The following is a 26,510-nucleotide window of genomic DNA, read 5'->3' as shown; positions in this document are numbered from 1 at the left end:
CGGCTTCCTGGAAGAAGGGAGTGATACCTGAGGGGGTGCCTGAGATTTCAGGGTGGTCCAGAAGGCCTCTGGACCCGGTTGTAGTCAGAGCGGCAAGCTTTCAATGTCTCCTGGTTTTTCTCCCTTTTATGACACTTGCAGCGGAGCTTGGCGAGTGTGAGCTTCCAGAACACAGCCCGGAGCTTGTGTCTGAGTTTCGGTTCATCCCAAATCAGACCGAAGCCATGGAATTTGATATCTTCCAGAGATGGAAAGAGTGCAGGTACCTACATTTGTTTACTTTTCATCCACCGGTATTTGTCAGGTGCTCCTTTGCACCTGTGCTCGCCGCAGCCCCAGCGCTCTCGCTGTCCTGTCCTTCAGTCCTGTTTTCCCTACGGCCCACCCGCCCTCTCTCTCGTCACAGACACCCTGGAAGAACCAGGCCTCGCTCCTTTGTCCCTCTGAAAGAACACCCCTTCCCGGTCCTCAGTGCTCAGAACTGCTGGTTGCCATCGCAACTGCCCCAACCCCTGCAGGTGTGGAGGCACACACACCTGCCCATGCTCACCAGTGTCTCTGGTGCACACCTTTAAGAAATAGCACCCCATGTAGGGTCATCTCTGTGAGTCCATGTGCACAGTTCTGTTTCAGAAAAGGCGAACCAAGTCAGACTCAGGCCAGCTGGTCATTTCTCTCTTTGCTTCACATCCCCAGGCCCTCGCCACCCAAGTCCTGTCCATCTGCTGGGCCGGCCGCACGGCCAGCGCTTCCTCTTCACGCGCCCTCTCCACACTAGCCTTTCCGCCTGCCAGCCTCGTCCCCCAGCACTGCCTGTTCGATGTCTGGAGCTCGAGAGCTGAGCAGTTTCCTTCTCTCACTTGGCCACTCTGAAGAATCCATATGACGGTCACTGCAGTGGAAAAGTGACCAGTTCAGAGCATCCTCTTTCTCTCTCTCTTTTAAAATAAAATGGAAACAATATGGAAGTGTGTGGACCTAGTCCTTCCATCCCCCCTACACATACACCACATACACATACACGCTTGCAAACACACGCACGCACACAGAAAGGAACCCTGATAACATCCTGTGTGTGTCCTTCCTGCTCTTTTTGTTCCTCCTTTCCATGCGTGTATCCACATGAAGAAAACACTTTCGTGTGTTCACTGATCCTGTGTGGATGAAGCACTGCTCTGTGGTCTCCCTCAACAACATGAGCAGCACGTTGCTGGAGGCCTGTGGGGGTTCCCTTCCCACGATGCCCCTCGTCCCTCTAACTGCGGCACAGCCCCCATAGTCCCGCGGAGCCCTTCAGCACCATGTGGGGGTGTGTGCTGCCCTTGACATTGTCTTCCCTTGGTTTCTCGAAGGGGAAAGAGCCCTGCGCAGGCGGAACTCTCCTATCTGAACAAAGCGAAGTGGCTGGAAATGTATGGGGTAGACATGCACATTGTCAGGGTAAGAGCTGCGTGTGTCTGAGTAATCTCACTTTGTGTTACTGGAAAGAAATGGGGAACCAATGTGCACACAAAGTAGGAAACTGTTTTGCATTTTGCTCTGTGACCACCTGTCAGAACCCTCTACCGACTGTCCCTTCGTTTGTTTGTAGGGAAAAGATGGCTGCGAATATTCTCTTGGACTGACGCCGACAGGCATATTAATCTTTGAAGGAGCTAACAAAATAGGCTTATTCTTTTGGTAATTTAGTTTTGTCTGATATTAAAAATGTCTTTTTCCTATATGTGGTGGAATTTCATGTGATGGATGATTTCTGAGGGATGTTTGCCACCCCCAAATTTAAGAACGCATCACAGGCTTGTACCTATGGGCGTGTCTGAGCATTTCCGAGGAACCTCTACGTAATCACATCTAAATGAATGAATGATTTTTATTTTAAAAGAACATACAAGTCTTAACTGTATAAAGTAGAAAGGCATCAGCTGTTGAATGTATAGACGGTGTTGCCACCGAATGCCCCTTTTAAAACGTTTTTTGTTCTCTGACCAGGCCTAAAATCACCAAAATGGATCTTAAAAAGAGCAAGTTGACGATCGTGGTGGTGGAGGACGACGATCAGGTAGGCCTTGCCACGCCCAGCTCGGGGCCGGGCCTCCCCGGCGATGCTGCAGTCGCCCGACCCAGAGCCTGTGCTTCCTCTCAGGGGCGAGAGCAAGAGCACACGTTTGTGTTCCGCTTGGACAGCGCCAGGACCTGCAAGCACCTGTGGAAGTGTGCCATTGAGCACCACGCCTTCTTCAGGCTGCGGGCGCCGGGGAACGGCAGGTCCAGCCGATCGGAGTTCATCAGGCTCGGATCCCGCTTCCGGTTCAGGTGGGTGCCGGCTCCGCGACGTGGGACGCTTCTTTCTGAGAGGGGCCGTGAGTGGTCTCTTTCTGTGGCAGCCCCCTCGTATCTGGGTTTGACGCCCCATGCAGCCTTCTCTTCTGAGATGGCCCTTGCAGGCCTTTGACCTCCGTAGCCTCATGGGTACAAAGTTAGCAAAGCCTGCTGAGTAGCTGGTGTTATGCTGGCCAACGAGGCAGAGCGTTGGTGGCTCAGTGGTCGGATTCTTGCCTTCTGTGGGGGGCCCTGGGTCGGAGTCCTTCTATACGGCCACCATCTGTCTGCCAGTGGTTGCTGGTGTGTTGCCCTGATGTCGGATAAGCATCTTTGGAGCTTCTTGGCCAGGCTGGACCAGAAGCGGAGGCATGGTAGCGGTCTGCTTCGGAACATCAGCCCATGCTGGAAACTGTGTGGATGACAATGGTCCAGCGTGGCTTCCTTTGTTACAGTGTGCATGGAGTTGCCGTGACAACAGCTAACAGCCATTCAACATGGTGGCCACCTTTGGCTATTTAAGGATACATTTAAATATACATTCATCCAAGTAAAATACACGTTATGCTCTAACTCTTCAATCCCGTTAGCCACGGTTCGGGTGCTTCGTAGTCACATCGAGCCTAGCAGCCACCAGCACGTTAGGCCGTGGGGCAATGGAACGTAGCATCTTTGTGTCGAGTCAGGGATGTGTTAGAGATTCTCATATCCGTACTCCTAATCCTCAAAGCCACCTCACAAGGAATCCGGTGCCGAAAGCCACACACAGCCAGGAAGGGATGAGGTGAGCTTTACGCCCAAGCAGCCTGGCTCCTCTCTTTCTGACCGCTGCTGTGTCACTGTGTGCCCAGTCGAGGAGTTTGGTCACAACGAACAGTAAGAGCAGGTGTTGATGCGCAGGTGTAACCCAGTGTTTGAGTGGGAAAAAGACCCTGCAGACAGGTTGGGCAGCTTCTGATTTATGATTAGCAATCATGCATGCTGATCCTGAGACCATGAACTTCCTGCTGTTTGTTGGCGATGAGGTTGTACAACCTCCTTTCAGACCTTGGTAACCCAATTCTGTGGGGGGTGTGGGGGAGGTGTATGCGGGTATGTAAGGCCTAGGGACGTGCATTTTAGACTTGCCCCAGGATGGGTACGTGAGGCGCCCTCTTGGGTCTGAGAACGGGGGTACGAGCTGTAAACTTGACACGGTCTCATAATCTCCGCCCACACCCGGCACATCCGTGAACCCGAGCCGGTTTCCAGTGCCAAGAGGGTTACTCCTTTCCAGTGCATATCCTGTGTAAGGAGCTAGCTGTGCGCTTCTGTGTAAAGAAATGTTGTGTTTGAATATATCATTAAGTGCTCCTTGGGGAAACAAAGGCCGTGTCCATTTGGAGGAAGTATCTGAGTCCCAGGGCCCATGGAGGGCTCTGGGGAGGCTGGGAGCTGTGGGCTACGGAGGTTAGCCGGGGTGTTGCTCAGGGTGCTTATGTACCCAGGCTGGTGTGAAGAGGGAGGCATTCGGGGGGGTGCCGCTGGTAGCCAAGGCAGGTTATCCCATCCTGGGTGTGGCCCAGCGGGCTCCCTTCTGTGCTTCGAGGAGAAGGGAGAGAAGAACCAGGGGGTGGGGATAGCCAGGAGGTTGCCTCGTGGAAGCAGGTAGAACTCAGAGCCGGTGTCAAAGGACTCCTGCTGGATCATCAACCACGAGTGCTGGGGTAAGACGGATGTGCCCGAGTACCTGCATCTGGATGCTGGGTTTGGCCAAAGCCGGAAAGCCTTCGTACGTAAGCAGTATTTCCCCGGGCATCGCAAAGAAAGTCAGGGTTTGGTTCGGTGGCCGTTGGTAACAGCCTTTTAAAAGCTGCGTTAGATGTGTGTGGAGCATCTTCTATGAGAAGTTCTTTTAGGTGCTAGTTAATCATCTCTTAGCCAAGTGTCCCAGGGACTCCTCGCTGCTTGGTTTCCGCAGCCAAATTTCTGGTCCTGGAATTGCGAGTCTCGTCCGTTGGGAGATCTGCTCTTGTGGTTGCCAGCTGCTGCCCCGGCCCTTCTGATCCCCGGTGGTCCTGCAGGCACATCGTTGAACTGGGCACAACAGGTGTTCAAGGCTGGGACCTTGGAAGTACAAGGCCAGGTCCTACTTTGAAGATGCCTCTGGGTGGGTTTGAACTACCCATCCCCCGGTTAGTAGTCAAGTGCTTAACTGTTTGTGCCACCCAGGGACTCTGTGCTGGCCACCAAGATAAAGTAGCGTGGAATTGGCAGAGAGGATTTTGTTCAGAATAGAACTCCCTGCCATCCAGTCAATGCTAACTCACGAGGACCGTGAGGACAGAGTAGGACTGCAAGACTGTAATCCTTTGTGGGAGTAGAAAGCCTGATCTTTCTGCCAGGCAGCAGCTGGTGGTTTCAAACTGCTGACCTTATGGTTACCAGCCCTGTGCATAGCCCACTATGCCACCGGGGCCCTTGTCTTACACAGTGGAAGACCACGTTTACTTCGTATCTTTACCAAGCAAGTGTCAGATGGACAGGCATTTTCCTTGGGGTGCTTAGAGATAAATTTCCTCCTAAGCATGTATGATGTTCTGATGCCGCTAACATGACATAACCCGGAATACAACGCTTGCTTTCCAGTGGACGGACAGAGTATCAAGCCACACATGGGTCCAGGTTACGAAGAACCAGCACCTTTGAAAGGAAGCCCAGTAAACGCTACCCATCCCGGAGACATTCCACGTTCAAAGGTTAGGTGTTTTTCCTTCTGCCTTAAAACTTGGTGTCATGACTGAGTTGAGCCCCAGGGGGCTCAGCAGCGCCATCTCCTCGCTTCCACAATGCTTCAGTCAGCCGGGGCCCCGATGGGGGGCAGGCCTGTTGGCTAGCCTGCTCCCCTTAGTCTTTCCCCTCCATCCCTCGTCTTCTCCCCATTGCCGTCTTTCCTATCTGTGCTGCTTGGCTCCTTCTGGATCTGGACCAAACCCCGGACCTCAGGAAGGTCATAGGGAAGCATGTTTCTTGCCCGTGGAGGAAGATACTGTGTCTTAAGGCAGCAGATAGCCCCTCTTCTCCTCCATCTTGCAGTTCCAAGTGGGGTCACCAGGCTCATGCTGACCAGAACTCTGACCATGTCCAACCAGTGCTTTTAAAAAACAAACCAACCAGTGGACAGTCTGTGGCAACGCTGCCAAAAAAACCAAGCTGCTGGCGCCGTTATCCTCACAGCACGTGCTCACCGCCTGTCCCACAATATTGCAGACTTCCACGTAATGCTGGTACGCACTGAGCAGAGGACAGCGCGGTGTTAGCCTAACGTTCACATGCCTGGGAGAGAGAGAGAGACACACACACACACACACACACACACACACACGCACGCAACTGATTGACTCACGCCTGGGTAGAACTTCTTACAGTGCTTGGTTCGGATCCTCAAGGTCTGTCCAGCTGGCCGCCTTCTCTGGCACTAGCGGGGCCTCGGCTGTTCCTGCCGGTTCTCGGCTGTTCCTGAAGCTCGTCTGCGTCATCTGTCTCTGTGTCCTCACAGTCCTAAGAGACCTGGCACCGACCCCCGCTCTCTCTGCTGCTGAGTCAATGAGCAAGCAAGTCGCGCTTCTTTCTCGTCAGATCCTGCCTCCAGCCTCCTGGTTCAGCACTAAGTCCTCTGCCCTTCTCTGTGACCTCTGCAGGGCCGGGCCCTGGAGTCTCAACCAGGCTCATCTTCTTCTTGACCTTGTTTAATTCACAGTGGTCATTCCATACTCCACCCCCCACCTTTAACATCTCAGGGGTTCAGTGGCCTCCTTGGGACCTATACATATTCTTGCTCCTCCCCAGAGGCAGCAGCCTGCTGGCCGCCGTTGGGTTCTTCCTGTATGAATCGGTATCACAGACCATGGCAGCCTGAGAGTCTCTGAAGCCACCGCATGGCTCTTGTGCAGAAAAAATGTCCAGAGCCCAGGAGCTGTGCACCACCTTACAGACAGGCCAGTGGGTGGGAGTGTAGCCAGAGCAGGGTGTGGGTGGATGAGGAGGCTCCGAACTGGGGACAGGGAGGGCGTGGTGATAGGGACTGGGAGAGATGGGGCAGAAGTGGCTGGTGCTGCCCCCCCCAATAGAGTTACTCTACTTCTACATGTGGTTCGCTAGGTGAGTGATCCAGAAACTGCCCCACACATGGGGACGAAGTCCTAATAGGGTGGTCAGGAGATAAGAAAAGCTGTCTTAAGATACTAGTGAGTTCCCAGCCTCTAGAGGTGTGTGCTGGTCGAAGAAGGAGGACCCCCATGGTGAGACCAGGATGACTGTAGGTCTCTTGCAGTCCTGGGGCTCCCTCTTCCTTTACTACCTAATCTCCATCTGCTTCCCCTTTATTGTATTTGATGTTTTCCCTGCCCAAGTTCCAGCATCTTTGTGACTCTTCGGAGGATTTCCCCTGCCTCCTCCTCTTTAGAACAACATTAAATAGAGATCAATAAGCCGTTCCTCATTCGGTGGTCCCTTTCCACACAAACTCACACCCCTGCCGCACTTGGCAGGAACTGCTCCGAGCTCCCAGACCCCAGAGTCCTCCTGGTATAGTAACCCTTTTCACTTAGGTTGTTTCACTTTCACGTACCCGGTTGTCTCAGTCTCCTAGACTGTGTGCTCCTTCGGAGCAAGGACAGCAGTCCCTTGTCTGCACCCCCAGAGTCCCTGGCCCAAGAACATGCTCAGTGAATATTTGCAGAGGGAACTTGAGGGAGAGGGCTCCAGAGAAAAGTCTGTATGTTCCTTAGGAAAGGAGTAGCTGGGGTGTAGGTTCCGTCTGCAGGGGCTAGGACTGCTCTGAGACTTCAGAAGTCCTCCTCCATGGTCATTGTCTTTCAAAGTGCACACTAACACTTGGTCTCTAGTCACCTGGAGCAGCAGAAGAGTCAGAAACAGGAGAACATTGGAGGCATGGTCATTTACCTCCATGAACAGTTGCCTCTTTTGACCTGAGACCAGAAGTAGATGGTGCCTGGCTAACAGTACTGAACATTTTGATCAAAGACTCTATAGAACAGTCAAAAGGGAGGGGAAATGCAGTGCAGGATGTCACAGTCTGATGGCATCCCGATTTTCTGGAGCCAAGGGAGGCTTGATGAACCCCCGAGATCATCTAGATGCCTTAAATCAAAATGCCCCTTAAATACTTCTTTCTGACTGTCTGCCTTGAACATCGTGTACTTCTAAAGAACTAGCTGTTTGGAGATCAAATTGCCCACAAGAATTAGAAAGGAAATTAGGGAATCCAGGATGGATCATCCCTTCAGGACCAGTGCTGAGAGTGGCAATACTGGGAGGGTGGAAGGAGGGTGGGGTAGAAAGGAGGAACCGATTACAAGGATCTACATATAACCTCCTCCCTGGGGGATGGACAACAGAGAAGTGGGTGAAGGGAGACGTCAGACAGTGTAAGATATGACAAAATAATTATAAATTATCTAGGGTTCATGAGGAAGCAGGGAGGGGGCAAAAAAATGAGGAGCCGATACCAAGGGCTCAAGTAGAAAGCAACTGTTTTGAGAATGATGAGGGCAACAAATGTACAAATGTGCTTGACACAGTGGATCGTGATAAGAGTTCTACGAGCCCCCAATACAATGATTTTTTAAAAAGGAACTAGAGAGGCTCTGTGGAGGGCAGTGGGTTTATGTCCACGGGGAGGGCGGTGTGGAAGAGGGGTGTGGGGACGGCTACACGCCATGCAGAAGAGATCCAGTGTCGCCGAAGGGCTGGAGCAGCGATACTTGAATTGCTGTGTGTTTAGCTGGTTGTGTTTTCAACAGCAAAAAGGTTAAATTAAAAACAAAAGTTATGCTTTCTCTCTAAGATATCACAACTCTCTTTTTTTTCCTTTAAAGCAAGCAACCCGGTGATTGCGGCTCAGCTCTGGTAAGTGCCCCAGACTCTGGGGTACAGCTCTAATTATTGTATTTATTTGCAATGTTGACTTCACCCGAGGCAATTAAATTACAGGAGTCACCTGGTCATTTTTTCCCCCTGCTGCCTGGCTCTGCCATTCCCTTAGCTTCAATAAGTACACAAAAGAAGGTTCCACGACAGTTTAAAACCAAAAACAACACAGCCGCTCTGTTTGCGTAGCTTGGCGGGCGCTTTGTTGATTGTAGCGCTGGTGATGACGGTGATAGAGGAGCCTGGCCGGCAGCGGGTGTCAGTGGCGTTGCAGACAGCCACGGGAGACCCCGGCCACGCTCCTGAACATGGGCTGGATTTGTGGAGCCATGTGTAGGTTTTGTAGTCCCTGTAGGAGGCAGTGTGTAGGTTGTACTCGTCCATGTAGGAGACAGGAAGCTCTGTTACTGAAAATCCCAGGGAAAAGAACTGACTGCAAGAGTGCTGCTGGGCGGGGGGTGAGGGGGGGTGGTCAGCACACTTTTTTGGCAAATGGCCAGATTGGCGTCTGTTAGGCTCTGTGGGTATGCTGGTCTTTGTTGTCACATTATGAAAGCAACCACGGGCCATGATACATGAATGGTGTGTGTGTGTGTGTGTGTGTGTGTGTGTATGTTCCAATGAGACTTCACTTTCAAAAAGGAGTCATCTAGCAAAGAGATGCATGGAAATGGTGGCCCCCACCGGGCAGAGGGATTCAAATTTCAGTCACTCAGCCTGGGGGCTCATCGTTGCCGGGGACCAGTGTCAACTGCCCTAATACAGTGCACAGAGACAGGCTTTGCAGCCGCTCGTCTACTTGAGTAGTGAGTGGGGCCTTAAGAGCTCAGGAGTGGCCATCGAAGGTGCCATGACTGGTCTCTCCCTGTCCGGAGGGAAGAAGAATGATGGAAACTGAAGCCTCACGGGAACAGTCCCGAGGACTAAAGAACAGACACACATCCGTGCCCCTGACTCTGAGAGCCGGAGAACTACTGGGTGCCCCGCTGTGGCTACCGACTACTCTGAACGGAACCATGTTGGAAGGGCCTGGACAGAGTGAGGGAAAAATGGGAAATAAAACCCAGAATTATTGTTTTATAAAAGAACTGGCTTATTGACAGATTGACGGAACCCCTGAGACGTTAGTCCTTGGGTCATGACCATTCTGACCCCTAAATGCACCCACCCTCACGGCTGACCTGGGAGTCACACAGTCGACAGGTCTGTAAGGGAACGCTGACACTCGTGGGGGACACACACCGCAGCAGAATCAACCGCCGGAGAGCAGAAGTTCAGAAGGGTTAGGAAAGGAGGAGGGGAAAAGGATTCCCAAGGAGGCAGTGGATGGGAGAAGGCACATTGTGGGGATGGCCATCCAGGAAATGAAGCAAAGGCGTACGAACAGTTGAGTGGAAAGCGGATCAGCTCTGCACTCCTAAACCCAATTTGGGATGCGAAGCTTAGCAAAAGATAACAAGCCCAAACAAAAATCAGTGAGCTAGACCTTGCCTGTGAGGCATAGTTTGCCCACCGTTGCCTGTGCATGGGGGTTCCTGGCCCAGCCTGGGCACTGGCATTGCCTGGTGAGCGGTGACAGGCCCCTCAGCCAGGCCTCAGCCCAGACTAATTGTTCTCAAAGACTTACACATTATAGTTTATCTTTCCTTGGATTGCTAAAGAGGTGATTTTTGTGTGCTTTGGTTGGCTGGTTGGTTTTTCCCTATTACAATTCCATTTTCCTCTTAGTAGAGATGATATATATTGGGAATCAAAACAAACTAAAATAAACAACTCTACACCCCCCCAAAAAAAAGAGTCACAGTAAATATACCCTTTAGGAAGAACTGTGCCAGTAACCACTGTTCGCAGCTGTTCAGTTGCAGCCCGTGGGCTCTTGGGGTGAGTGAGGTTGCTGACATTGCACCCGGGGTGCTGCCAGGAGAACACTTCACAGAGCACTTAACCTGCCCCAGGCACCCCAGCCCGGGGAGGGCCTGGCCCAAAGTCTAAGTGGCCCTCTCTGAACCTGAGAACACAGAGCCATTTCAACCCCAGGCCAGACCCATAACAAGAGTAGGTTTCCCTCTCGTTGCAGGCGAAGCAATAAGCCTGTAAGTCCTGCACTCGTGGTCCGAGCTGCATAGCACAGCGAGCGTGGCTGTGTTGGTGTGGGGCTTTCCTGGTGGAAACCCTCCTGGCTTTTTGAAGCATATTGCGTTCAACACCAGCCTCCCCTTGTCCAGGTTTTTTGGGGGAGTGGTTCCTGCATCAGGAGCCCTGAGCCCATCCTCAGGCACTCCGAGTGCCCACTTGGTTTAGTGGGAAGCATTCAGGCTCTGGGCTTGGAGGGATGGAGGCTCCAGTTCAGCCCAGTGCTGTCAACGAGCCAGGTGACCCTGACGCCCATGCTGGGCAGCTGCTTCTTGGCCTGTGAGGCGAGGCCTCCGGTCGTGGTTGGTGTGCACTAAGCAGTAACTGATGGGATGTTCTGAGGAGTAGACCACAGGGGTGAACATCCCACAGGGGTGACCACATCATTGGCAGGATTGTCCGGAGCAGCAGTGCTTGGGTCTGGTTGCCTCCCCAGGGTTAGTGGTAGGTGCCCCTCCAGCTACAGCAGTGGTTCTCAACCTTCCTCATGCCGCGACCCTCTCATACAGTTCCTCATATGGTGGGGACCCCCAACCAAAGCGTGATTTTTGTTGCTACTTCATCACTGTCATTTTGCTACTGTTACAAATCAAGCAACCTTGTGAAAGAGTCTTTGACTCCCAAAGGGGTTGCGACCTACCAGTGAGAACCACTGAGCTAGAGGGAGCTCTGGGTATCAGTGGGCCTTCTGGGAATGGTGGGCCATCCAGCAGTGCCATGGCAGACCTGGCGGGGGAGCGAGAATGACTTGGTTCTGGGAAGCAAACGGGCTACCTGTGTGTGCTACACAAACACTGTCTTCTAGAGCCTTGTACCGTGTGACCTTCCTGTTGTTGTGTGCGAGCTCTGCTTGTTTGATCAACGAAGCAAGCAGTAACCGGAAAGGAAGCATGTGTTCAAGTTCCCCACACAGCCAATACCAGCACACAGGAGAAGCTTGTGCGATTAAATTCAGCAGCAATAATGTCACTCTCCAACTGGTGGCATCTAATTTCCCTCCTCTTCTTGTTTTGTAGTTCTAAAACAAATCCTGAAGTCCATAATTACCAGGTGAGACTATTTGTTTTTATTTATTTATTTTTAAAATCATTTTATTAGGGGCTCATGCAACTCTTATCACAATCCATACATACATCGTGTAAAGCACATTTGTACCTTCATTGCCCTCATCATTCTCAAAACATTTGCTCTCCACTTAAGATCCTGGTATCAGGTCCTCAGTTTTTCCCCTCCCTCCATGTTCCCCCCTCCCTCGTGAACCCTTGATAATTTATAAATTATTATTTTGTCATATCTTACACTGTCCAACATCTCCCTTCACCCACTTTTCTGTTGTCCGTCCCCCAGGGAGGAGGTCACATGTAGATCCTTGTAATCAGTTCCCCCTTTCCAACCCACCCTCCCTCCACCCTCCTGGTATCACCACTCTTACCACTGGTCCTGAAGGGATCATCCGCCCTGGATTCCCTGTGTTTCCAGTTCCTATCTGTACCAGTGTGCATCCTCTGGTCTAGCCAGATTTGTAAGGTAGAATTGGGATCATGATGGGGTGAGAGTGAGGGAAAGCATTTAGCAACTAGAGGAAAGTTGTATGTTTCATCGTTGCTACACTGCACCCTGACTGACTCGTCTCCTCCCTGTGACCCTTCTGTAAGGGGATGTCCAGTTGCCTACAGATGGGCTTTGGGTCTCCACTCCGCACTCCCCCTCATTCACAGTGATAGGACTTTTTTGTTCTTTGATGCCTGATACCTGATCCCTTCGACACCTCATGATCACACAGGCTGGTGTGCTTCTTCCCTGTGTTGCTTCACAGCTAGATGGCCGCGTGCTTACCTTCAGACTATATATTTTTTCAGGTTTCTGTAAGCAATTCTTCTCTGGCTGTGTTCTCACTTCTCTACCGTGAGCCGTTGGTCTGCTGGCATTCCGGTTTGGGAGAAACAGTCACAAGCTGCGTGTGGCGGTGAGCGGGGTCTGTTGAGACAGCAGTAAGAGGCGCGCCCTGGCTGGCCCTGCTTCTTCTGAATCGTCTGGAACCGTGTGTGTCTCTGAGACCTACCGAACGGCAGGAAGCAGGGGTTGAGCTTAGGTTTCAAGGAGATCGGTCTCAAGCTCCCCGAGGCATTCAAGTGAGTCAACTTGTGGTCAAAGTGTATTCAAGGCCTGAGGAGCATGAGGTATGCCTCCGGAGAGCTTGGCTTAGTCACGGTTGGGGAAATGTGGCCTCTGTCAGCTCCCTTCTTGAACTGCTCACTGGTTGGAAAAGTGCTGGTGCGTCTTGCAAGAAAGGCGGCCGCGCCTGGCCCCCATCCCCGTGCTCCGTGCCTTGTGGGGAGTGTGTGTAGCAAAGCGTTTGCCCATCCGCCTTCTTCCTAACAACAATTCAGTGGCATTCACCATTCGCATCAGCTTGTTCAACCAGCACCATTTTCCTTTCCCAGTTTTTTCCATTACCCTGAACAGATGCTTGGGGGCGGGGGGGGGGATCTAAGCCATTAGATCCTCCACCCCCAAATCCTTTCTTTTTTGAGTCCAACATTTCTCATAAGTCATTGAATCATGGGGACTCCACATTCCCCCACACAGATGTGCTTTCTTTTGCCTAGTGGACTCACCATTAGTGTCAAGTGGAGCAGTGGTTCTTTTCTTTCTTTTAAAAAATCTTTTATTGGGGCTCTTACAGCTCTTATAACAATCCATGCATAAATTGAGTCAAGCATATTTGTACATGTGTTGCCAGCATCATTTTGGCATTAGCTCCTCTTTTTTTCCTCCCTCCCTCCTCCCACCCCCATGACCCTTGATAAATTATAAATTATTATTATTTTCATATCTTACACTGACCACCCACATTTCTGTTGTCCATCCCCTTGGGGGGGGATTATGCATCTATCATTGCAATTGGTTCCTCCTTTCTCTCTTCCCTCCTCCTTTCCCCTACCCTCTTTTTATTGCTACTCGCATTTCTGATCCTGAGGGATTTATCTGACATGGATTCCAAGTATCCTGAGCTCTTATTTGTACCCATGTAAATGCTCCAGCCCAGCCAGAACCGAAAGGCAGGACTGGGGTCATGATCGTGGGGAGTGAGGAAGCCTCGAGGAACCAGAGGAATAGTGTGTGTCTCATCAGAGCTACACTGCACCCTGGTTGACGCATCCCTTCCTTGTGACCCTTCTGTGAGGGGATGCCCTATTATCTACAGATGGGTTTGGGGGTCTCTGCTCTGACCCTACTCATTCCCAACAAAATAGTGTTTTTTGTTTTGTTTTTGGTCTTTTGGTACCTGTTCCCTGATTCCATCGACACCTCGTGATCACTCAGGCTGGTGTGTTCTTCCATGTGGGCTTTGTTGCTTCTGAGCTAGATGGCCGCTTGTTTGTCTTCAAGCCTTTAAGACCTCAGACACTATCTCTTTTGATAACCGGGCACCATCAGCTTTCTTCACCACAATTGCTTATGCACTTGCTTTGTCTTCATTGATTGTTCTGGGAGGGTGAGCGTCACAGAAACAAGGCTGTTAGAACAAAGTGTTCTTGCATTGAGGGAGGGCTTGAGCAGAGGTCCAAAGTCCATCTACTTCCTCGATGTATTGCCATATAAATATATGTACATAGGCCAATAACTATTTTTATGAATTAATGTATTTATATAAGTGCACGCCTATGTTTATACCTCTACCCATAGCTTTGTTTCCCAGATATTTCCTCAGTTTCCTTTTATCTTCCTCCTGCCCCACCATCTGCCCTACTTCTGCCTCTTAGTAATTCCTCTTCCACAGGAGCTCTACGTCCTCTTTCTTACTGATTTTAGTTCCCTAGTTGTTCCCCTGTCTGTGGCGTTGTTTGTTCACCGCTCCCTTCACCCGACCCTACCTCTGTCCAAGTCCCTCCAGAGCCATCAGTCCCATTACTCTCCTTGGGCTTGCTTCCCATGCCTATCTTATATAGATATATAAAACAGCAATAACAGAGACAAAACAAAAGATTGAATAAAAAGACAAAAAGAAATTTAAAAAGTTAGCAACACACACTGCGCAAAACGAAAAAGCATATGTAATTCCAAGGCTTTGTGGCTTGGCTTTGCTCTCGTTGCTGATCTGTAATGTTCCCTTCTTGGTTCGTACCACTGTGGGGGCTTCAGACTGACTCACTCCCCACCGTGTGTCCCCAGTATTGTCCTCTGTCTCGGTGTGCTCCAGCGAGGGGACATCATGTCAGGAGCTGTTGTCGGCCCCACAGTCCTCCCTGTGCCTTAGCAGCTCCGTGCAGGGACGTCGTCCTCAGGGCTTGGTGTGCCAATATGGGGTCTGGTCCCTTGCTCTCTCTTTTTCCTTCTTGGTTTGCTTCTGTGTGGGCGTGGCAGGCCAGCCTTCTCCCCAGCCTGTAGGTTTTGTGTTGTCCTCTGTGGTACCTCCTTCAGGGGGAAGCAGGGGAGGAGGTTGGTTTGGCTCTGCTTGGGGCTGGCCCTGTAGACCTCTCTGTTCGTGAGTGGCTCTGTGTGGTCACGTTACCCTCGAGGTTTGGTGTGCCACTTTCCCATTCCTGGTAATTTTCTGGTTTAACCATGCGAGCACCACTCGGGTGATTCTACCTGGACGCCCTCTCGACTCCTCTGGAGCAGTGGTTTCTAGAACTCGTTTTACGCATACTCTGCGTGGCCCGGTTCCTGCAGAAGCAGCGTGGCTTGCTTTCTGTGGCTGCCTCTGTTGTGCTTTTGCCACAGACCAGCTTGGATCAGGCCCTTCCTGTTCCACCGCTGTGGGCGCCTCTCACTAGCCATTCCGAGTCTTCTGTGACCTGGCTCCGAGGGAGCCTTCCACGTTTGTTCCGCACTGAGCCTCGACACACCGTATGTCCGCTCTCGGGGAGCTGCATCTTCGTTGCCCCTAATGGCGTGCCTCGTTACCTTGCACATGCTCATCTGCCGGCATCCCTTCACCTCCCATCTGTACATCCAACTGTCCTCGGAGAAGCTACTTCTCTGCCACGCTGCCCTCTTGGAGCTTCTCCGAGGAAGTTACCAGCGCCCGTGGTCCTCGGGCCCAGTGGCCGTTCCAGCCATCTGATAAGCTTTTCGCAACTGACCACTGCTGGGCCTTACCCCAGAGAGTTGGGTCCAGTAGTTGCAGGGGTAGAAGTGGCCATCCCTACAGTTTCGCAGCCCCCTCAGGTGGTTCTAATATGAGCAGCCAAGCTGGGTCGCAGAACAACGTGGACTTCTCCTTGGTTCCCAAGGTTTGTGATTAGAGGCAGTGTCCCACATCTGGTGACATCTCCTTGATGGGGGCAGGTTTGAATGTCTGAGGGACCCTTCGCTCCCAGATTCCCGAGCCCTGTCACTAGCCTGGTTGCTAATGTCACCAGTGATGAACTATCCCATAAAAGATGAATCACGTAGGAGCCGCCTTCGAATTACTCCCTTTCTTGGACTTTTATTACTGTAAATGAAGATGGAATCCCCGCATACATCATCTTTATTGGGCTTCCAAATTCTTATGTGTCAGAATGTGGTGACATCGACTTCCATGCATGGATGCCCGTTCCTAAAAATAAGCACTCTAGGGTTTTGTGCCGATCAGCACACCGGTGGGAAGCGGGGCCTCCCGCTTACCACACCTTCTTATTCCTTGATTGTGCCCGGTTGGGGCATGCTTAGGAATGGGTGGATGTTACGGGGAAGGCAAGGGCTGGTGGGGAGTCATTCTGCTTGAAGGAGGACAGTGTTTTCTTACCACGAAGCAGAGTAGCCCAGCACTACCTTTGCCCTCTCCCGATCAGCCTCACAGTGCTGCTCTCATGTCACGTGTCGCTGCTCAGGGTGAGCACTGAGGGGACTGTTTGTCGGCATCAGATCTGACAGCATCGTGACCTAACTAGACATTGTTCTTCTCGGGTGTCTTTGGCAACCACCGCTCCTCGGTACCTTGTCCCTCTAGGGGCTCAGCGCTTCTCAGCAAGCTTTGCCAGTCAATTGACTGAGACCAGGATGCACTGAGAAGTGGCCCGATGCATACACGTGCTGGGGTGCTGGGCAGGGTTTTGGGAGGAGGCGTGTGTTGCGACATTTCTCACACTAGGCTGGCAGTGGGGTTAGCCAACGGCAACTGGTGGATGCTGTGTCTTCAATGGGGATGCAATTGGCATTGGCGGAGGGACAGCTCTTCCCTGTTTGGCACAGTCCCAGGAATTCAAGGACATTGGCTTCCCTCTTCTCTGCCCTTTCATTAAGGATAACTACCTGCAGGCACTGTGGCATATGCCACTGGCTTCTCCATTTACCTCTAGGGGCTCAGAACTGTCACCGTTAAGAACCATCTGTTAGCCTTGCAGTTCTCCTTGACAGCGGCAGTTCCAGGAGTTGGAATCGACTCAACAATACCCACCAACAAGCTCAGAGTTGGGTGTAGCATACCAAAGGAGGCAGGAGAAGGTTCCAGCATGTCCTTCAGGTCATTATGCATAAGATGCCCTACCCGCCTTTCTCCAGCGACTCTGCTTCGCTTGTGTTTGAAGATTGGAATTAGAGTAGAGGGCCCAGTTCTGGGTGAGGCATTCTCTCTAGTTGAAGACCCAGTTGTCGGAGCTATGTTCTGTGCCTGGCTGGGCGACCAAAGCAAACCAGGGGGGTCCCTTTGGGTTTCTGCACCCTCAGAAGGAACTGCAGCCCTGGCCCGCTCTCAGATGCTGCCACTGAGCCGCTTCCCCCAGATTCCTGTTTCCTGCCATTGGCTCTTTTGGAGACTGCAGACTTAGCTTTCTGACAGGCACTGTTGAAAGATCGAGGTCACTGTCCCAACCAAGGTGTCACAGTGGTGAAGTTCTCTGCTGCTAAGCCAAAGGTCAGTGGCTCGCACCTGCTTCTCTAGGGGAGAGAGCGGTGGTGGTCCGCTGCCATCAGGATTAGGCCCTGGGAAGCCTGCTGTGTCCTCCGGGGTCAGTCGCCTTGTGAGCGGAAGTCAACTTGAGGGCAGTGTGTTTGGCTGTTGGCTCTGCAGCTTGGGAAGCTTCTGCCGCTTGGCCGGGGTCGCAGGAGAGGACGGGAAGACATGCTTTCAAAGGTGACAGTAGCAGGACGGTCATGACTTCAAAGTCAAAGCAAAAAACCCAAACCTGTTGCTCTGAGGTCAAGCCCAAATCACGGAGGCTTTCCAGCACCCCAGCAGGGTAGCGTATGCTCCTCGGGTTTCCACGGCCGTCGCCTTGAAGGAAGCAAGGCATCGGATCTCTCCCAGATGCTCAGACCTCCAACCACCTGAACCACCAGCGGCCCCTCATTTGCCCCGTAGAAAGTTTCCTCTTGAAAATGCCCATGGTTCAGAGCAAGGTCTCAGACGGCTGCCCTCTGCAGGCCAGAACTGGATAGGCCACCCGCTGCCCAGCCTGACTGAATTTGTGTTCGCACCCTGAATCGGGTTCTGTGAGTCACACATGTCAGCACTGATTTTCTCATCTGAAAATAGACCCCTTTTTTCCCTCCCCTCCCCTTCCCTTCCCACTGGCCTGCCTCCCTGCCTCCCTCCCTCCCGGTTCATCAGACTTTATCGTCGTCCATGTTGCTAGTTTGGAAAGTGAGTTTTCTTACAGACGCAAGGGAGAAGGAGAGATTTCCCACGCATCGTGCCCTCCCATCTTCATCGTGTGCCCATGTAACTGTTACAAATGGCTGTCATCATGTTCAACCAGGACAAAAAATTGTATCTTGAATGGAAATCCCATGTCACACTCCCTTTTCTGGAACTTTCTGTCTGTTTCCCTGGGAGCAGTGAGCATTGCCCACCGGGTATACTAGTTAACGCCTCTCAAAGCCACTCAGCGCTCTCCCCTTCTTTCTGAGGACAGGCACTGTGCTCGGTGCCCAGCCTCTGGGCAGCCAGCGGGACAATCGATGGCTCTGGGAAATTCTCGCCCCACTAACTAGGGTTTAGCGAAATCCCTTCTGTTCACCACCCCTCCGCCCCCGCAGGCGAATGACTGCCAGGCAGGGGGAAAGCAAATGAAAGCGTTGAAGGAAAGGCCCTTGAGTAACGAGTGTGGTGTCTTACTTCTAGCCTCAGTATCATCTTCATGGCCACCCCAGCCAGCCGCGGTGGCACCCTCACTCTCCAAATACAAGGTAAGTGCCGGGCCCCCGAGCCAGCCTCTGACACTCGCTCCCTGGGCTGCACAGGTTCTCCTTGCCCCCTGCATGAGAACCACTCTCCACTGTTGCGCTGTCCTGGTCGACACTGCTGCTTTGCACAGACAAGGAAGAGGAAGCCACTGATGAGTCCAGTCTTCACAAGTTCTGCTTTAGGAGAGGAAAATGAACCGAGTTTCTCAATAATCCTAACCTGGGAGTTGGTTGGTTGGTTGTGCATTAGGAATGGCATCTCAAACTTCTAAAGTCGTTTTCCTGTCTGTAGAATTCATTTGCATAAAGTTTGAGTCTTGTGGTTGTGGTGGTGATAATGGTGGGTGTTTTTAAGTCTCAAACACACACACAGTCAGTGGATGGCGGTTTCCATGTGGTTGGTCTTTTCTATTAACTCAAGGGTTGACACAAGACTCTGTCCCAGGCCATCTAATTCAACGTTAGGATCATTTGGTCACAGTTGGAACGTCTCAGTTCTGTCACTGGAGCTTAAAAGCAGCCATAGAAAACATCCAAATAAATGCACATGACTCTGTTTCTATCAAATTTACTTACAAAAGCAGGCGGTCAGTGGGAGGTGACCCCAAAGCTATTCTAGTTTGCCAGCCCCTCCCCCGACCAGCTCGAGGTCTTCGGAAATAAACTGACAGCCGTAACACTACATTTGGAGTTAGGCTCGAGAGCTTTCAAAGTCTAGGTTTGTATCGGTTGAGATCAGAGTTCATTGATGTTTATGTGTGGAAAATCTTGCTAAAGCACAGCTGGTGAGTTGTTTGCCCTACGTTGTCTCTTGATGAGGTCCCTGGGCTTGCACCATGAAAAAGAATGGAGGGATGGAAGAAAGCCCACTTAGAGAAAGACAAGTGAGAGAAATTAGCCCTTGGTGGCTGGGGATAATGTAAGAAAACAGTGCAGCTGTTTAACTGTCATAAATACTGAATTTTACTGTGCCTTTTTAAAGCATGTGAGGCGGCTGGTGTAATAAATCCAAATATTTCTGAGTTTCAAAAGCAGTTTTTTTGTCACAGCCTACTGGCATAGAGTTGATTCCAACTCATGGCGACCCCACACGACAGCGCAGAGCGGCTGCACAGGGTGTCCGAGGCTGCTTCCTCTTATTCCCCAGGAAAGGTGTGATGGGTCCTCACTGCCAACCGTTAGCTCCCTGCCCCACAGGGGAACCTTCCAGTATATGATCAGGCATGAGAATTGAAAGAGATTTATAGAAGAGATAGCTTTATGAAACATCCTTTTACAAACTGTTTCAAACCCGTGGAGGAGCCCTGGGGGTGGAACTGGGAGTAGGCTACCCCGCAAGGTCAGCAGTTTGAATCTGCCAGCACCTCTGTAGGAGAAAGAATAGACTTTCTGCTCCCACTGAGCTTTCCAGGGTCTAGTACCGCACCCCGGGGAGCAGTTCTCCTCTGTCCTAAAGGGTCACTGTGAGTCAGAGTCAAATTGATGGCAGGGGGTTGGTCTGTCCCATCAGCTTCCTTCTGGGACATAACGAAGCCAGCATTTCACAAAGGGAGTTTGGAGGCGAGCTCGGAGCCGTGGTCTTCTGTGACACTGCCTCCTGGCAGCATCAGCATCACCTAGGGATTTAAGAGCAATTAAAGTTCTGGGTCCCAACCCGGATGTAGTGGACCAGCATCACCGAGGGGCGGTGTCCAGTAGCTTACATCTTAACAAACTGTGCAGAGCTTGAGGAGGCCAGGGCGGGTTTGAGAGCTTGAGGAGGCCAGGGCGGGTTGCAAACCCTTTGATGCACTCAGCTGGTAACTGGAGGGTTGGCCGTCTCACTTCACACCCAGGTACCTCGGGAGAAAGACCTGGCAATCTACTTGGAAGAAATCAGCCGGTGAAAACCTCCCCTCGAGCCCAGTTCTACTCTGACACGGGTGGGGGTAGGGGTTGGTGGGGGGAGGTGTTACCATGAGTTGGAGGCAACCCAACAGCAAGTTGGTTCCCAAGAAGCATTGTCTACACCATTCCATGAAAGACAGTTCATTGACCCAACCCAAAGGTGGCCAGTGTGTTCACAGTGCACTTTAGCGCGAAAAAGACAGGTCCTGCGATAAAGACACCTTCTCACCTTTCACCTGCCCTTTGAGGAAAAGGAAGACACAACCACAGACAGTGTGTTCTCCACTTGGAAGTTGGCATAGGATCTGACGCTTAAGAAACACACAATTGGAAAACCATTCATGTCTGCATGTCAGCTGTCCCCATTCACCCTGCCCCCTCCCCCCCGTCCCCATTCACCCTGCCCCTGTTGTGCTCACCCACGTCCTCGCGCTGGTTTCCCTTCACTCACCTGTCGGGTTTTCTCCCATCCCCGCCCCACTAACCGTTCACTCTGCAAACTGCACAGGCCGTCCGTGCAGGATGACAGGTCGCATTGGAAAGCCCTGGCCGGTGGAGATGGCAGTCATTGTGAGTATGTCCACAGCCAGAACCAGAAGAACTTGGGAGGAAGGCCAAGTACGGTGTATCCAGATAAACTCATGACTGCCCTTTGAGAGACTGAAGCATCCCAATGTCCATTCTCCATTGTACTCCCGTGCCATTCCATGAAACATGTCTTGGCGTCACTTGCATGTGTTTGGAAAAGAGTCTGACATGTGTTTTCCGTGTCAGTGTAAATAGTTGACATACCGTAACGATGATGGTCGTAATTTGCTGTTGGCTGCATTCTGAATACAATGAAGGTAGTTAAAGGCTCAGGAATCATTTTGATATTCTGATTTTAGTATTGGAGTCACAGTCTGTGTTTATTGAATTGTTATGTGCCTGATGTTTCTTTGTTATTTAATTAATGGGACCAAATAAAACCCAGAAAGCTTGGGAAGAGAGCTTTAGCATGCACTGTCAAAGGGACTGAGTTTGCTGGGGTCCGGCCTCCGCTACTGGCTGACGTTGTGCCAGGCATTTCCCCTTTGTGGCCTGTTTTTCCCATTTAAGAAGAGTGCGTGGACTAACCGAGCCCTGAGCTCCTGTCAAATTCTAAAACTCTGTGATTTTATTAACATTTAATTTTCTATGCTGAGGAGATCCCATTTGATCCAAGTTTCTCAAAGGGAAACTACATATGTGCTTCTCTGAGAGAGGACTCCTGTTTTTGAGGAACTCAGTAAGATACACAACTTAGGAGCTTGTTATTTAAAGACGGGGCCTGGCGTTGCATATCTTGGCCCTGCGTAGCCGCTTGTTCTGAGTCTTGATGAGTGTGCTGATCATCAGCTGCATAGCAGTTGTTTTGAGAGAAGTTGCTGCTCAGCGACCAGAATCATTTTCAAAATGCCTTAATGATTGGTGCTGCTAACTTGCGCGATTCCAGAATACTTGCTTTCAGAATTTATGGAATTGGGGGGGGGGCTGATTTTTATCCTAGATTTTACTCTTTCCAAAAGCAACCTGTAATCGCAGATGCATTTATGAATCAAAGTGGATAAGGTTTTACTGAAGTTGTGCCAATGCCCTCTGTAGAAGGGAACAGGATAGACGTTGCCCCGGTCTTCTTTGTAGAAACCACTAGGTTGTCTTTTAGGATAACACTTGTCCCCAAATATTTATTTCACCCATGTCAAGCCATGAGTCAAACGTTTTTCCCTTCTCATAATAGATTAGCCAGGATACATTGTCCATTTTCTAAAAAAATGAAATCAATGAACTTTTATGTGTGTCAGTGTAATTTGGCCCAATTTAAGCCTTAAAAAATGTATTGATATTCTTAGAGGTATTTTATTGCTAACATCGGATCCTTTTTGTTGCTGTTAACACACACACAAATCTAGTCGGAAGGAAGGCATCTGCCTCGTGCCTTGCACAGTGGAGTCTTACCAGTTTTAACTTCTTCCTAAGCGATTTGTTTACAGGTGTGTTTCATTGTAGCAGATGTTTTCATCCTCGGCCTATGTGCTGCATACAAATAAAGGTGTTCTGCATCTTCCAATCTCATTGGTACCTTTTCACAAATGTGTGTCCAAGGAATAAAGATGATTCTTGTTTATTTTGACTCCACCTTCATTTTGTTGATCCGTGGCTGCTGCAGCCGAAGCATCCTTTGTGCTTGATCTAGGCAAGGAGAGTGCCGGCTTTTGGAAGTCTGAGGGTTGAGCATTCCGTTAGGTGGCGTGGAGCAAGATTATCCCAGGATGAGGCTGCCCTTGGGGACAGCAGCCCCTCTTGCAGGCATTTGGTTTATCTGACACCAGGCAGCTCCGAAGGCTGTAGTGCCTGGCTGCAGGTGCTGAGCAGATTAAGTGACGGTGGAGTTGGTGCTGGCTCCTCCTGCTGCTGGCCTGCTGCTGCTGCTGTTCCTGCCTGAAAGACATCCCAAGCTGTCTCTGTTCCTTCCTGGAGGATATGTATGCCACCCGGTACCCTTTAATAAATACCTGTCTGCTTAAAGTAATGAGTGGATTCTGTTGTCTGCCACCAAGAAGTCTGACTGGTACTTAGGTCCTGGTGTCGCCCTCCTCGGCGAGCGTGACAGTGACTGCGCACACACATTCCCAGTCTTCTGCCGTTCCTGTTGCTGCTCCGTCCTGTGTGCAGTCTCCTTCTTGAACCCTCTGGCTTTCCTTTTCTATTAAATGTGCATGATTTCCAGGGAGTCCTTGTGCTTGCCTCCCTTATTGCCATCTGCCTAGGCTTTCTCCTGTCAGGGTTTCATAGCGCTGTGGATTCAGAAGCCATTGCCTCTGCCCTAGACTTCTACATTGAGATTTTAAACTGGCAGTTCAACCTGGGTGTCCCAGGTAAACCTCAGACTGCACGTGTCAAAAACTAAAGTTCATCTTTCACCAAAATATACTTTTGAACCTGAATTCTCTCTTTTCTACCCAAGGTTAAGAATGTACCCTTCTGCCTAACTCCTCCGTTTGCCACTCGTATGCAAGCAATTCCTGAGTCTGCTCTGCTCTCTTCAGCATCTGGATTCGCCCTTTCTGTCCTTACCAACATTGCTCTAATGGGAGTTTCTTTTCTCTGGCTGAGAACTGTCTTTACTGGTTTCCCGGAAACGGACTGATCCTGAAAAGCCTATTCTTGTAGCAGTCACTAGGGCGAGGTTTCTGGAACTCAAGATGATACCCATACAGAGTTAGCCGTCTCAAACTCACACGAGTAGTTCTGTGTCCTACTTACCCCCTGCCATGAAGTTGCTGCCAACTCATAGACCCTATGGGACGGGAAAACTGCCCCTTGATGGGACTGAAAGCCCCTTCTTTCTCCCACTGAGCGACTGGTGGTTTCAAACTGCTGACCTTGCAAATCACAGCCTGAGTAACCACAACATCACCAGGACTCCACTGGGGTCACCATGTTTCTACAACCACCTGATATTGACCGTCTGATGCCTGGGCTCCCTTGCCCCATGGGATGAAGTCCAAGGCCCTTCCTTTGGAATTCCTCCATGCTCTTTGTTCTCTTGCTCTCCCATGCCTACCCCCAGCACCCCCCGGTGGCACACCCTCCTGTTTAAACGCATACACCCTATCCTGCTGGGATTCATACCTGTCCCATTTGTGAGTCCAGCTATCCAAACCTGCATGAGCTGATGTTGAACAGGTCACTACCCTGGAATCTAATCAATAACTGGAGAGCCACCCCATCACAATATAGTCGCCTTCTCCTTACCACCACCACCATCTACCATCGGTGCTCTAGTGGAGCTGCCCAGTGACCCCGCACATCCCCGTGAGAGATGATCACACACACACCCTGCTGGTCTCAAACCTTGTTCATCGCCAGCACCAGCTGTCTGGTCACCCTGCTTGCACAACTGTCCCATTTTTAGAGGAGCAGAGATGGGAGGGAGGGGTGCGGTGGTTATTGGCCAGTGAACCGCTCTGTTTGAATTGATCCACTGTTGTTTCCCATGTGCTCACAAGCTAATCATTTCATCTGGACATTTATCTGCGAGCAAATTCAATCCAAAAGTAATGGAATTAGCTTTATTACTTTGGGGAACTTGGATACTCTCTGGTCTTGTGTCATCCATTCATTTTTTGTGATCCCATAGGACATCTGAGTGAAATGAGAGTGTCATCAGATCGATATAATTTATATGGACCAGAAGCCCTGAAGCCATGGCAAGCAATTGGCCTTTAGGCCCTACCCCCACCCCCCTTTCCTGTTCCATTTCTTGGCCCACCATCTCCGCTGGATAGGATTCTCAGTGGCGGATATCGAATGAGGACAGTGGGGGAGTGAGTGCCACGTTGTCTTTCTTGCCTATTAATATTACACCGTCCTTCCAGGTCAGTGATTAGAGCTGCCTGGTTCCCACTCTGAACAAAATGAATGATAGAGATTTCTGTTGCCCTTGATTTTTAGCTTGTCTTTTCAAATTGGAACTCATCAAAGAACTCCCCGAGCAGCCACATTGATCCCTTTGGATCAATAGGTTTCAAGCTTGGCTCTGAGTCAGTTCTCTGACTGACCAAGTCTTCTAAAATACCAGGAAAATACCCGAAATAAACTTGAAATGATTGGCCTCCGTTATTTCCCCCCTAAAAGTACCAGGCAAATACCTGAAATAAGCCTGAAATGATTGGCCTCCGTTATTTTCCCCATAAAAGTATCAGGCAAATACCTGAAATAAGCTGTAATGATTGGCCTCCATTATTTTTTCCCCTAAAAGTACCAGGCAAATACCCGAAATAAGCCTGAAATGATTGGCCGCCCTTATTTTCTCTAAGGGACAAAGGGCAGACACAGAGGCAGGGCCTGTGGGACAGGCCTAGAGGAAAAGCAAAGAGCTGTTGAAGTTGAGAATATGAAACAGTAATTGCAATCAAGCCCTTGGCATACCTAAAAGGTAAAATCCCAGTTATTTTCCACTCAGGAAACCTAATTTAGTTTATCAGACTAAGTTTTCATGGGAGCAGTCTCTTTTTTCTTCTGTGGAGCAACTGGTGGGTTGGAACCACCAACCTTGCAGTCAGCTGCCCAACACCACCTTCACAGCGTCACTAGGGCTGCTGCCTAAAAGGTGAAATGTAATTGTCATGCATCAAAAGAAGAGATCCCCAATAAATCTACAAATAGGTTCACTTATCTCAAAATTAGGGAGCCAAGCTACTTGGACAGCATATTAAAATGTACACTGTAGGTTCCATTTCAGTGGCTGGGCAGCAATTCGAGAGTGCATTCTTTTAAGTACCTTCTGAGAGTTTGAGTTGGGCAGGGGCGGGGCTTCATTTTGGGAAAAGTACAGCTTCTTACATGGGTTATGTTTGTCCTTGTTTTAATGGTTCAAGTTTGATTCTCATCGGTCAATTTTTTTTAAGTAGGCATATGTTAAAAAAGCAACAGGTGGACACAGCATGATTTTGCACTTGGGCTCTTGGGGCAACAAGGTTCGAAGTCCAGCGACTTTTTACTGCCATCGAGTTGATTCGGATTCATAGCGACCCTCTAGGACAGGGCAGAACCTCCCAAGATTAAATCTATGGGGCTAGAAAGCCGCCTTTTTCTCCCATAGAGCTGCTGCTGGTCGTTTGGAACTGCTGACCTTGAGGTTAGCAGCCCAGCATGTTACCACCCCACCACCAAGGCCCGGCTTTCATTTCATCGCAGCCCCTCCTGTTTCTCGCAGACCCATCGTGTCTCTCCTGGGCTCCTCCATCCAAAAGCAAGGGACTGGTGGCCTTTTCCGCTCAAAGATGGAGTGTGTGCACGGCCATAGGAACACTGTGCCAAGCTCAGAACCCAGGGTGGAGGAACGGATGGAAATTTGCGCGTCAGGAACAAATCACGGACACCATAGCATAGGCTACTGCCTTTATATGATCAGATAAAATGTATTAAGCTTTGGAATTTCACATGGTTGGAACCCCACTTTGGCCACCTACTACCCATGTGGCAAAGCCCCAGTGGTACAAATGCTTGAGCCCAGGGCTAGTAACTGAAAGTTCAAATGGGTCACGAGGCTGGACCCAGCAAAACAGACCTCGGCATCTGAGGTGGCATCCAGACGCCAC

At 50.6% G+C, this 26,510-nt stretch overlaps 1 protein-coding gene across 3 annotated transcripts in view; it reads left to right on the top strand.

The window, feature by feature from the left end:
• EPB41L4B (erythrocyte membrane protein band 4.1 like 4B) overlaps positions 1 to 26,510 on the top strand; it is a 155,024-nt gene that overhangs the window by 67,300 nt on the left and 61,214 nt on the right. For 2 of the 3 annotated variants that reach the window (XM_075559012.1, XM_075559013.1), the window contains exons 7-15: positions 142 to 262; positions 1,353 to 1,440; positions 1,592 to 1,680; positions 1,990 to 2,059; positions 2,144 to 2,313; positions 4,948 to 5,057; positions 8,199 to 8,229; positions 11,400 to 11,433; positions 18,437 to 18,501. In XM_075559012.1, the coding sequence (XP_075415127.1) occupies positions 142 to 262; positions 1,353 to 1,440; positions 1,592 to 1,680; positions 1,990 to 2,059; positions 2,144 to 2,313; positions 4,948 to 5,057; positions 8,199 to 8,229; positions 11,400 to 11,433; positions 18,437 to 18,501 (778 nt within the window). Of the gene's footprint in view, positions 1 to 141; positions 263 to 1,352; positions 1,441 to 1,591; positions 1,681 to 1,989; positions 2,060 to 2,143; positions 2,314 to 4,947; positions 5,058 to 8,198; positions 8,230 to 11,399; positions 11,434 to 18,436; positions 18,502 to 20,893; positions 22,498 to 26,510 lie in introns of those variants that run through there. The other variant, XM_075559014.1, reaches the window with a different exon arrangement.

The sequence above is a fragment of the Tenrec ecaudatus genome, chromosome 10, assembly GCF_050624435.1.
Source record: "Tenrec ecaudatus isolate mTenEca1 chromosome 10, mTenEca1.hap1, whole genome shotgun sequence".
In the NCBI taxonomy this organism is placed as follows: Eukaryota; Metazoa; Chordata; class Mammalia; order Afrosoricida; family Tenrecidae; genus Tenrec; species Tenrec ecaudatus.
The sequence above is the reverse complement of the archived record's forward strand: the minus strand, read 5'-3'. Positions and strand labels throughout refer to the sequence as shown.